Source organism: Taudactylus pleione, unplaced genomic scaffold, assembly GCF_031769625.1.
Source record: "Taudactylus pleione unplaced genomic scaffold, aTauple2 ptg000529l, whole genome shotgun sequence".
NCBI lineage: Eukaryota > Metazoa > Chordata > Amphibia > Anura > Myobatrachidae > Taudactylus > Taudactylus pleione.
In genome coordinates this window covers 4,549,032-4,561,877 of record NW_028284931.1, presented here as the reverse complement: position 1 = coordinate 4,561,877, position 12,846 = coordinate 4,549,032, and the positions used below count along the sequence as shown (strand labels likewise).

Sequence of the window (12,846 nt, the reverse complement as noted above, 5' to 3'; positions counted from 1 at the left end):
AGACAGGGTTGTCCCCTTTCACCATTGCTCTTAAATTTGGCCCTTGATCCTATGCTTAGAGTCCTACAAAATTGGTCATCATTTCAAGGCATCAGTATTGGAAGGTAGGTTGTGAAGATATCGGCCTTTGCAGACGATGTTCTTATATTTGTATCTGATCTGAGGGGGACCCTTGGACACTGATGGTGAGAATCAAAGAATTTGGGTCGGTGTCAGGATTTGAGGTTAATTTTGAAAAATGTACTGCACTGTACCTAAGACAGGGTTACACACAACCAGAATGGTCTAAGGATATTCCTATTGGATGAGCGACCAAGTACATCACATATTTAGGGGTTCAAATCCCCAAAGATCTCAGTAAGTTGTACGCATTTAATATGAACTCTATTATGCGAGGTGTAAGGGAGGATGCAGAGAAATGGTGACATCTTAATCCATCATACCTAGGTCGAGCTAACTCGATGAAGATATTATTTTCTACCCTCTTCAGTCTCTTTCCATATTATAGTGTAGACGTGATACCATGGAGATTGAAAGTAATAATACATACTTTTATTTGAAATGGGAAGTATTTTATACTTTTATTTGGAATGGGAAGAGGGCTAGAGTTAGTCTTGTAAAGCTCCAGCAGAGTAGATCAAATGGAGGTATTAATTTACCTAATATTAGCCCTTACAGTCATGCGGCCCACCTTCGCTATTTGATAGATTGGCTCAATAAAAAAAAATATGTATGCCAACACTAATTTGGAGACTGAATACTTGAATGGTATGAGCTTAAACTCTCTCTTGCACTTACATGATAGTGAGATTCCCATATCGGTTCAATCTAATCCACTATTGATGTCTGCCCGTAAAGTATGGCATATTTTGCGTCATAAACGCTCTTTGAACCCATATGTATCTCCATTTCTTTTGTCAATAATCCAAATTTTCAAAATGGGACTGCAGGTTATCCTTTTACATTGTGGCACAGACAGGGCATAACTTGTTTGACAGATTATGATTGGTGTAACCGGGAAACCAATATTGTTTACACAGGCATTGGAACAATATCTGATACTTAGACCCTTTCCCCTAGCTTATTTACAAGCTCAGCACTATGTGGCCGGCCCATCCAAGGTATTCTCACCAGATGACTGTAATAACTCTTTAGATGATTTTTGATGACGGAAAATCCCTCCTACAAAGCCATCATACATTACATTATTCTTTCCTTCGCACTCCTTTACAATATGATACACAGAAAACAGGGCTGGCAAAATGGAGAGACCAATTTCCATCTCTAACCACAGATAAGTTGCTGCAAACACATCTATCAAATTAATCCCTGCAGTATCATATGCAGATTTCTTCCTAAATATATTTCATAGGACATACCTTTCCCCTTATCGTAGACACCTCATGGGGACCATGGATGACCATTCATGCCCTAGATGTGGCTCTCATAGGGCTGAATTATTACACAGTTTATGGAAGTGCCCGGTAATATGGAGTTAAAAATGTAGTAAAGTGAAGTAAATTGTGCTTACCTGTCATCCTTAGGTTCAGTCATGTGGTTGTGGACAGGTTTCAGCTTCTGTCCGTCCACATATTTACATTACATTGACCATAAATAATTTGATTTGGTGCTTGACCACCAACCTGAGGCACCCCTGCAAGTGTTCTGAGACACCCCATAGGCGGTGCCACGGCGCACAGTTTGGGAACCACTGCCCTATAGTATGAAACGGGTGTATGTTTTCAGACCCTCCGATTCCCCTCACTACTGACTAGACTATGGCTGATTTTTATTCATAATGAAAATTTATTTTATATTTGTTATATGGGTATGAATAGGGTAAGAGTGGACAACATGGATTCAAGTTCTCACCATAATTGTTTTTTTTATTTTTTTTATTTAACATTTATCTGGAATGTAATGATCAATTAATTTTAATGTATATTCTATTGAGTGTAGAATAATTGATATTTCTTATTGATATTCTTCAATAAAGGAGAAAATTTGATTTAAAAAAAAAAAATTTAAATATGGGAAGGCATACCATTTAGCTAACTAGACAACTCACCACAATAAAAAAATGTGTCCATTACCTTTCTATCCTAGCATGGATTGCACAGTATTTTCCAGGAATTTGTGCAGCAGAGGGAAATATTTCAAATTGACTTAGTAAACTGAAGTTGGCCAAATAACTGAACTCCTGAATAGCTGCTGGCCTCCCACCAAGTATGGTATCCAATTTGCATTGCTTAACTCATAGTAAAGAAATGCCTAGAGCACAACAATGCACCGAATACATTTACATCAATATTATGTTTTTTATTGGTTGGTGATCAACTGTCAATGAAGGGGAACACTAATATGGAGAAGGAATGGCTATTGACGATATTTAGATACATTTATCTTTACTCTGCTTCATCTTTGTTTTACAGAATTATATTGCCACAATTCCGCTGGTTATGTATGTGAGTGGATTTGTTTCTTCATTCCTCATGAAACCAATCAACAAATGGATGGGTCGCAATGTGAGTTCTTAATCACTCTAGATTTCCAATTTAATACAATTACATGAGAAAGTAGATGAATCAATTGGCAAATTACGTGTATGCAGGGGTGTGGTATGTAATCCCGGCGGCTGTTCAGTCGCCTGGAGAAATGGCGACGCTGGAAGCCTGAAATACCAGAAACCCGATGGGGAAGGTAAGTATACTAACCCTTCCCTCCCCCTCCCTAACCCTCCCTTTGGGCTGCCTATCCCTAAAACCCCTGAGGTGGTGCCTAATCCTAAATCCCCCCCCACGAGGTGGTGCCTAATCCTAAATCCCCCCCCGGCCTAAACCGAACTCCCCCCTTCCTGCACCCTAAAACTAAGCCTCCCGGGGGGGAGTGCCTAACCCAGTGTTTTTCCACCACTTTGTCGTGGCACACAAGTGTGCCGCGAGCAGTTGTCAAGTGTGCCGCTGCAGTCCGCTCAGTGCACTTGAACTGTAGTGTGTTTTGTTACTGTGGAGGCAAATATGTGTGTATATTTTTATGTGGGAGCCAATGTTTGTTTTTTTATTGGTCACGCACACCGCATAGCCGGATGGTGTGCCTTGGCAATTTTAAAATCTTGTGTAGTGTGCCTTAAGTTGAAAAGGTTGAAAATCACTGGCCTAACCCTTACATCCCCACGGTGGTCCCTAACCCCCTCTTCCCCTAGCCTAACCCTAACACTCCCTGGGGGGTGCCTAACCCTAAGTCGCCCCCCCAGGGATGCCTAAACCTAACTGTTTCCCGCCCCCCTCCTCTCTGTGGCTAACAGCTAACCCTCCCCACTTACTATCGTTCGGGAAGCCGTCTTTCGGGATTGCGTCCTCGGACTAAAGATATGCGTTGGTATTTAGACTCCTATCTTTAGTACGAAGACCCGTATTCAATTAGACATGTAAAGCCGAGATCCGTCAAAAGAATCGCCGGTTGCGACTTTTCGCCTGTCTGAAACATATCTCCGTATTCAATTCCATCCGCTTTTTGCATACACGGAAAGTCAATGCAATGTAATAGGCGAAAAAGATTTGCCTCTGAACAGCAGGAGAAAAGAAGTGCAACATTTCTGTTTTTGGGTGCAAAGGTGGGGAATGGACAACTGCGTCAAATTCATGAAAAAACCTTAAGTACACCCCAAAAAAGTACTTTGAATTTGGGGGTGAAAAAGCACAAAGTGTGGGGACAACTTCGAAAACTAGCGAAATAAGGTTCTGGGGGTGCTCTAAGAAGGGGTCAAGTGTTTTTGGGATTGCAGGTGCTTTTAAGAGGGCAGAATTTCAATTTCATTAAAACTTCACTTTATAGACATTTAAAAGATGCTAGCACCCATTTTCAGGTACCCCAAATTTGCCAGGACTACTTATTTTCTCCAAAAAATACTGCTTTATGCCATTCTTCACCGCTTGTGCAAAGATGCTAATTAGAGGCGAGAAACAAATACAAGGTAACCTATGTATAAATCAGGCGCCAAGTGAACACAATTAAAATGATTAACACCTATAATGCAGCTCCCACTTAAAGTGCTGGGAACACTTATGACTACACAAAACTTAGTAAAATACAGAACAAGGGAGCGCATATGTACTGAACTGGGTACTTAAGGGAGTTCAGTGCTTCCCATAGTTGCCAGTGCAACGTGTTTAACAGCGTATGCTGTGAGAGAGTTCCTGTGCTTCTGAAAAAACTGTCTGAGTGCTCGTCTGTGCTCCTGCTGGATCCCAGCTTCCAAGTAGCCTGCACCGATCTGCCTGCTCCCAGTCTCCTGCTGGAACCATCCTGCACCTTCTATTTACCCTTTCCCTGCCAAAGGACCTGTGTCTACAGTTAACCCTGAACCTACACTGCCTCCATTTACCTAGCTCTCTGGTTCTACACTGAGCCATCTCAGTATAAAGGACCCCATACATCAGAGATTGATTGCAGCAATCGTGCAATTTGCAATCGATTGTGTATAAAAATCTTTCCCTTTTTCAATCGATTGTGGCAATTCTGCAATCGATTGAAAAAGGGAAAGATTTTTATACACAATCGATTGCAAATTGCACGATTGCTGCAATCAATCTCTGATGTATGGGGGCATTAACTCTCCACTTCGTTTCATCAGCTGCTGCTATTCTAATTACTCCACTACCTCTTCGGATTTCACCTCACCAGTTTCAATCAGTACAGCCTTGCAGTGACCATTTGGATTACAAAGACTTTTATTTGTTCTGCCACTACCTGGACATTACCTATACATACTTCACTTCAGTTTCTAATAATCACCCTCTTCTTAATATTCTGGACTTTATTTTATTATCCGTGTACATGTCTGCAAGTTCACCCATTAAAGGACCCACTTTTCAATTTAAATCTGTTCAGGTGTCTGCTCCTATTTCCACTCCGGGTCCACAACAAACTCAGGCCCTCATTCAGAGCCGTTCGCCATTTGCGTTCGTTCGTTCAAAAACAAGGGGTGGCTATGCAAATGATCCGTTCGCACATTGCAGTCTGTTCACACCTCTAAGTCTGAACGAGCGAGCAAAACATACGCTCTTTTATTTCTTAAAAACACCCCCTGGCCGCTCGCACCATACGTCATGTCCGCTATTTATTAGATTAATCGAGTACATCGAACAGGATATGAACTGCTCGCTATTCTTGTGGTTGGTTTTTTCAACCGCTATTTTGCGAGCAGTTCTGAGTTAAAAAAAACCAAGTGACGTGGTCATTGACGCTGCCATATTAATTATGCACACCCATAAAACGCCCGTTTTGACCTTTACGCACGCCTGCGAACGGATCTCCACTCCCCGTTTTCAAGCACCATCCCCTGTTACCACCCACATACGCCTCATTCTGTCACTCAAAATAGCAGGCACTCGCTATATTGCGTACAAATGTTTTTCGGCCGCACTGACTGGTTCGCGCATGCGTACTAAAAACCGTACGCATGCGCAGATGTGCGATCATCGCTCGGAACGAGCGTACTGCCGCTAGCGAGTGGCTCTGAATGAGGGCCTCAGATCCTAACAATAACATGAAATAATCACTAAAAGATAATAAAACAATGAGAAATAGAAACAATGTCTATAGACAATAATTGCCACTGATTGGTCTCAAATTTCCTGCATAGAATTGACACTTATGGTGCATACACACGGTCAGATTTTTCTTCAGATCTGAATGGTAATGATTTAAAAAATCGTTCATATATGAAGGAAAATCTGACGTATCTGTCAGATGAACAATTTGAACAATGCGCGTTCCCGATGGTCAGATAACGAAATCTGACATCTGATGTTTGCAAACTGTGTTTGCAGTCAGACTTGGACGATGCCATTCATTTTAATGCATTCAAAAATCGTTCAATCGTTCATCTGACAAATCTGACCGTGTGTATGCTCCATTAGACAGTGAAACCGCGGAATTTCAATAAATTTGATATTATGGCAAAGGTGCCAAATAATTCACATGCTCACTGTCCAAAGACTTGGGGGTAAATTTACTAAAGGTCAATTTGAAGTGTGATTTAGCTCACCTCAAACCGACTCAAATCGAATTGTGACAACCTAGTTTTTTTACAAGATTTACTAATGGTCGATTTGTTTTGCGATTCGCAAAACAATTTCGATTTGATTCGGTTTTGAAAAGTGATTTGCAATTCGATTTGACATGTTCATGTTCAAATCGAACAGCAAATCCCACTGCAAACCGAACTGCAAAACCCCAACAGCATAGAACTGCTTCATGCTTCCACTTTCAGCATGAGCAGTTCGTTCTCACACAACTACATGCAGACATCAGTGAGATGCCTGCATGTATCTGACTGTAAAAAGCAAACAAATAGTTAAATGTTTAAAAAAAAAAATGACGTGAGGTCCACCCCCAAAACACAACCAGCCCCGGACTTTTCAAACCCAGTTCTGGTTGACTAAGTACAGGGAAAAAATTGCATAGGGTCTCCCTGTACTTAGTTCAACCAGCACTGGGCTATGGGAACCAGTCCTGGTTCTGGAATTACAGGGAAAAATTTGCGTACGGTCTCCCTGTAATTCACAGAACCAGCCCTGGACCCTTTCCAATGGGGGACTGATGCCACAGCCAGGGGTGCCCCATCACCAGGCCCCCCGGCATCAACCCTGCCCCCCAGCATCAGCCCTGACCGCTAGTCAGCCCAGGCCAGGGATCCCTGTGGAGTTGGAGACCCCTCCAATAAAGGGGTCTCCCTCTCCAGGGTACCCCTAGCCTAGGCTGATAGCCCGGGGCTATCCCCGCCACCCCTGGGCTATGTAAAAGTACCAATGTTCTCCCGATGTTCGATTTGAGGTCGATTTGACTAAAATTTGATCTGAAATTCAATTTTACATTCGATTTGGCCTTTAGTAAATACCCAAATGCAAAATCGAATACAAATCGAATGAAAATCGCACCTCAAATCACTCAAAGTGCCAAATCGACCTTTGATAAATGTACACCCTTAATCTCACCACCAATGTTGATGCCCAGCAATATACAGTATGTCACAAAAAGGCTGTGGTCGGAGAATGGCCTCTGCGTATTACACTTCCCGGATGTTGACAGATTGTCCCCGCCTGAATACAATGTAGCAGCCGTCCTGGAAGGAACACATCCATGGCCTAATGTAATATGGGGTGCGACCCAGCTCGTGCTGTGAGTAAGCATGCACAGTTCAGCATCCAAGGTATCTCACCAATCACAAGTTAAATGTCCAGCAGCCGGTATTAATGTCCAAAAACAGATATTAATGCATTTTTCCATTATGTATAACGGTTTCATCAGAAGGTACCTTTATGATGAAACCGTTGGATATACATAACGGCAGGGACAATCTGTCAACATCCGGGGAGTGTAATACACAGAGGCCGTTCTCCCACCGCAGCCTTTTTATGACATATATTGCACAAATGGGCATCAACATTGATGGTAAGCTTAAGTCTTTGGAGAGTGAGCACGTGAATTATTTGGCACTATTGCCATAATATAAAATTAATTGGAACGCCTCACTATCAAAGTGTCAATTCTATGCCAGAAATTTGAGAACAATCAGTGGCATTTATATAGACATTGTTTCTATTTCTCATTGTTTTATTATCTTTTAGTGATTATTTCATGCGCTCCCTTGTTCTGTATTTTGCTAATTAGTGGCTATTGTACCAACTTAAGTACCACAAACAGTTTTATTAGGGCTAATCGGGCACTACTACATTGATCCCCATTGTTACTGCATCTCTTTGGGGGGTTCAGGCTGATTTCCCCGATTCTGAGACCACTTTCCACCTGTTCTGACTTTGCGTGTTGCCGTTTTTGCATGTTTTGGAATTGATTAGGGCGAATAGCGGGGACGCGCACGATAAGTTTCCCTGGTCAAAATACGCGATGTAGGCGAAAAGTCCGGCATGCAAAACTTTATCACGGGTGCAAAACTAATTGAATGCCGCCCTAAGTCGGGATTTCGAAGCCAGGATTCTGTCAGATGGCTTCCCGTGCATCGGTATTCTAACTACGTACGGTATGTAGACATAATGTGTTTGTATGGATATAAAGAGAGGATATGTGTGTGTATAGATGGTTAGATATAGTATATGTGTGTTTTGTATAGTCCAAAATAGACCAGGGGATAAATTCTTAGTCCAACCATAAGAAAAGAATGTGAAGCCAGGTCAAACGTAGGTGACATCACTAGCCCACGCACTAACGCTTCTCATAATAATGACGTCACCTGTGTTTGACCCAGTTTCACCTCCTGTTCCTGTGGCTTGACGTGGTCCCGGCATGCCGCGGCCTTAATCGGTGGCAAGTGGCATGGGTTGTGTGTCCCGGCGGATGCCAGTGATTGCCTGGTTATGTAAATATACACCATGTGGTAACCAGCCCACACTGTTTTATACTGGGTACGAGCATATCCTTACTTATGCACGTGTTATGTATTTATGAAATACTTTTATACACTATGAAACGCCCTCGTTCTGCTTAATCAATAAATATATATAGATATATATATATAAAATTAGGTTGAGTCTCCCATATACGAAATATTCCGAAATACAGAATTTTTTTGGCATGACTGAGATAATGAAACCTTTGATTTTTGATGGTTCAATGTACACAAACTTTGTCTAAGGCATAAATTATTAAAAATATTGTATAAAATTACCTTCAGGCTGTGTGTATAAGGTGTATATGAAACATAAATAAATTTAATTTCTGTCCACAATCTTTGTTTGAGCCACAAAATTATTGAATATATTGTATACATTTACCTGCAGGCTGTGTGTATAAGGTGTAAACAATACATAAATGCATTATGTGTGCATATTTGGGTCCTATTTCCAAGATATTTCATTATGGTATGCAACTATTCCAAAATATGGAATATTCAGTTATCCAAAATACCCCTGGTCCCAAGCATTTTGGATATGGGAGACTCATATGTATGTATATGTGTGTGCGTGTGTGTGTGTGTGAATGTATATATGTGTGTGTGTGTGTGTGTGTATATATATATATATATATATCCAGTGGTCGAAGTGGGGCGGTATACGGCGGTATGACATACCGCCACTTCCCGGCCCCACTTCATTTTAGATGCAGAAGTGAATGCACCAGCGCTGGGATCCAGTATGGGATCCCAGCGCTGGAACAGCAGCGGCAATGTATAGAGATGTGTCCCGCAGGGGACACATCTCTATCGGGGCAGCGGAGGCGCTGACATGTAGCCGGGACAAAGTACCTGGTCCCGGCTGCACTGTCAGCACCACTCACCGGGCGGTTGCCAGCCAATCACGAGGCTCGCAGCCGCCAGCCAATCACGGGACTCGCGGCCGCCAGCCAATCGCAGGGATCGCAGCTGCCATCCAATGAGAAGCTGCCAAATGTCAGCTTCTCATTGGCTCACAGGGCCGCCAGATAAACTGCAGTGAAGACCCGAGGATCCCGCTGGCTCCACTCCAGCAGCGCAGGTAAGAGAGAATTAGGGGAGGGTGTGAGAGAGGGAATAGAGAGAGGGGCAGACAGAGGGAGGCAGGCTAACCATTATAGGGGGTGAAAGAGAGAGGGAATCAGTAAGGGCAGGGTGTGAGAGAGGGGAGCAGGCAGGGAGAAGTGTGAGGGGGGGGGGCTTGGGGGGGTTAGAAGTACAACGGGATGATATGGAAGCAGGGGCCCATGGGGGGGGGGGGAGATTCAATCTTCATACCCCCACCTCTAAATTACCACTTCGAGCACTGTATATATGTGTGTGTATATATATATATATATATATATATATATATATATATATATATATATATAGTAGAGCGATTAGGCAGCACTAGAGGACTCAATCCATTTTAATGATAAATTTCAACCAACGTTCCAGGGCTACCGCCCTTTTGTCAAGGTCATGTACGACCTTGACAAAGGGCGGCGCCCTGAAACGTTGGTTTAAATTTATCATTAAAATGGATTGAGTCCTCCAGTGCCGCCTAATCTCTCTACTATAGTTCTCTACCAAGGAGGGCACAGAGGCACGCTGATCACTGGAGTGAGGAGTGCCGAGCCGATGCAGATATGTATATTCATTCTCTCTCTCTTTCTCTTTCTCTTTCTTCCTCCTCTCTAGATAACCTATTTCATAGGTCTCTTAGCCATTGCAGTTTTCTCTGCCTGGGTGGCACTTGATCCAAATCTTGAAGAGGCTATCTATGGAGCTGCTGTAATTTTGGGTTCAGGGTCTGCGACAATCTTGGTTACTTCCCTATCTATGACTGCTGATCTCATTGGACCTCACTCGGTAGGTATATCTGAATACTTACTTTGTACTTTTACTAGAGTGTTGCCTGTGAAATATTTTACTGTTTTTCACTAGAGGTGAGATCTGGACTGCAAAAAACCCAATTGTGGCCTTTTCACACATGTATACTGTTACGGTTTTCCTAGTATACCCTGCGTAAACCCCTAGAACTCAATGGACGAGATCTTCTGCCACTAATAACCACCCGTTGTTCCCTTAGAACTAGGAACGTTCACCGGTACTTAGGCGGCTGCCTGGACTTAAGCTCGAAGTAGTAGGGGTTTACACAGATCTCCCAGAAGTACCAGAATAAAATACAACACCAACAAGAGCAAGTAGCTGAGATGCAGCTAATGTAGCACTGGTGGTATAGGTGCGGCTAATGTAGCACTGGTGGTACAGATATGGCAATTGCCGCTGGTGAAATAATGCGGCTGGTACAGTCTGTAGAATTGATGTGGCTGGTTTAGCTTGTTGAATTGATGCAGCTAGTAGCTGGCAGAATTGATGTGGCTGGCATAGCCTTTTGATTTGGTGCAGCAAGTAGCTGGTAGAATTGATTAAAATAATGGTGAAACATAGGTTAAATACAAACAAGCTGAATGCCCATAGTAGTATCCTTGGTCTTAAATAGGGAACTTAATAGATCCAATCACACAAAATTGATTACCACGACTGATAAATCATGATTTTCTTCATTAGTAGTCTATTATCATTATATGTTTATTATCTATACATTGGTGCAAATCAAGGGAAATATATCAAAACATATATATATATATATATATATTTATTTATAGAGAAACGGTACTCCGGCACTCCCTCACTCCGTGTTATTGGACCAATAGTCCCACCTTGCTCCGGTGCCCTCCAGGGGGACAGCACCCCCAATACACAATGTACTTGAAATCACAGGCGGCACTCGGAGGCTAATCATCAGAACCCTCAAACGAGGGACTTTATTCAGTCAGTCTGTCGACGTTTCGGGGTCTTCCACCCCTTCCTCAGGACAACAAGATAACATACAACATGCAAACACCAAATTTATACATGATCACTTACCCCTAAATGGCGCCATCTCCACCTGGGCTCCGCTCCGTGGCCGTCCTTCCGGTCACGGCAATTCAGCAGGAACCGGAAGTGACGTCACGCGACCGGGTCCCGGAGTCATGGCAACCATAAACACCAATGTTATCAATGTGGTCAAATTGTCAGTTAAAAACACTGCCCATTCAGGGCATACAATAAATTAGAAGATGTCAAACCTCTGTGCCATGATTAGGGACAGAGATCATGTGTACAAATAGCATAACAAGGTGCCACACATATTAAACGGGACATTTAAATATACCCCATCCCTCAAACAACCATCATTAAAAACCCACATACAATAACACGGTATTACATAAATAAATACATGTCAAAAATACATAACATGGACCACACCATAATTAGTATATAAATCTCCCATCTGGAAACCCTGTCATAGTTTATACAGTACCACCATTACCTATCATACTACAAAAATTAAGCACTGTTGCCATCTAGTGGCCAAACATATTTCATTATCTCATTTTAAGACATTATATAGAATTGATTGAACCATAAAAAATCCATCAGGCATACTTCTAACATACAACATCTTGGTGTGTTAATATCCTGGATCATTACCTAATATATAAAACACCACATGTGTATAAACATTAATATACATAAATATAAGATCTATCCAGAAGGGGTGTAGAAAATCTGAGTTTATAATATTACAAAAAAACTAATAAACATAAACCAACTACTACCACCATAACCTAAATAAATCCGACACTCCATCTACCAAAAATATATGTGTATATATAAAAAAAAATTTTTTTACAGAAAATGTTTCAAAAAAATCCCAAGATATCTATGTGAACGTGATAAAACACCAAAATCCATATATCATAAATCATTCAAAAATAATCAAACATCAATCTCCCAGACAAGCCTGCATCAATGGCTATCATATCATATCATAACTTTAGTTATTAGTGCTCACTAAGGCTGCATAGACGTAGGCTGTGTTAGATGAAAAGTGTGTGATTATAAGTGTAATTACAATATGACAATACTAAGTCGGAGTTACGCCGGAGATAAACTGGAGGAAAACAAACTGAAAACCAGAACACTTTCTGAACGACAACAAGCAACTTATTTATGTGAATTACCAAAATCAACATCTTCTGCTTCAGGATTATCCAGGAAACTCCATACTACACTCACTGCTTGGACATAACACTTCGGACTGGATCGGCTTGGTACATTGTAATTTTGCCCTCATACTACATAAATTCTTGTATGTATTGCCTTTTCCCATTGCGTCACATCTATCCACTTTAATCATTTATTTAATAACTAATTCCTGCACCCATTACTCACACACCTCTCTTTATATATCACTTTCGGAGCTGCACTCATACATTATAATATTAATAATAATAATTTTATTTATATAGCGCTTTTCTCCTAAAGGACTCAAAGTGCTTTACATTTACAGTACATTTACA

The 12,846-nt window shown here is 41.7% G+C and overlaps 1 protein-coding gene across 2 annotated transcripts in view; it reads left to right on the top strand.

Moving 5' to 3' along the window:
- The window catches only part of MFSD12 (major facilitator superfamily domain containing 12), a 239,387-nt gene that overhangs the window by 110,682 nt on the left and 115,859 nt on the right, over positions 1-12,846 (top strand). For both annotated transcript variants that reach the window (XM_088450834.1, XM_088450835.1), the window contains exons 6-7: positions 2,433-2,525; positions 10,133-10,303. In XM_088450834.1, the coding sequence (XP_088306960.1) occupies positions 2,433-2,525; positions 10,133-10,303 (264 nt within the window). The remainder of the gene's footprint in view (positions 1-2,432; positions 2,526-10,132; positions 10,304-12,846) is intronic.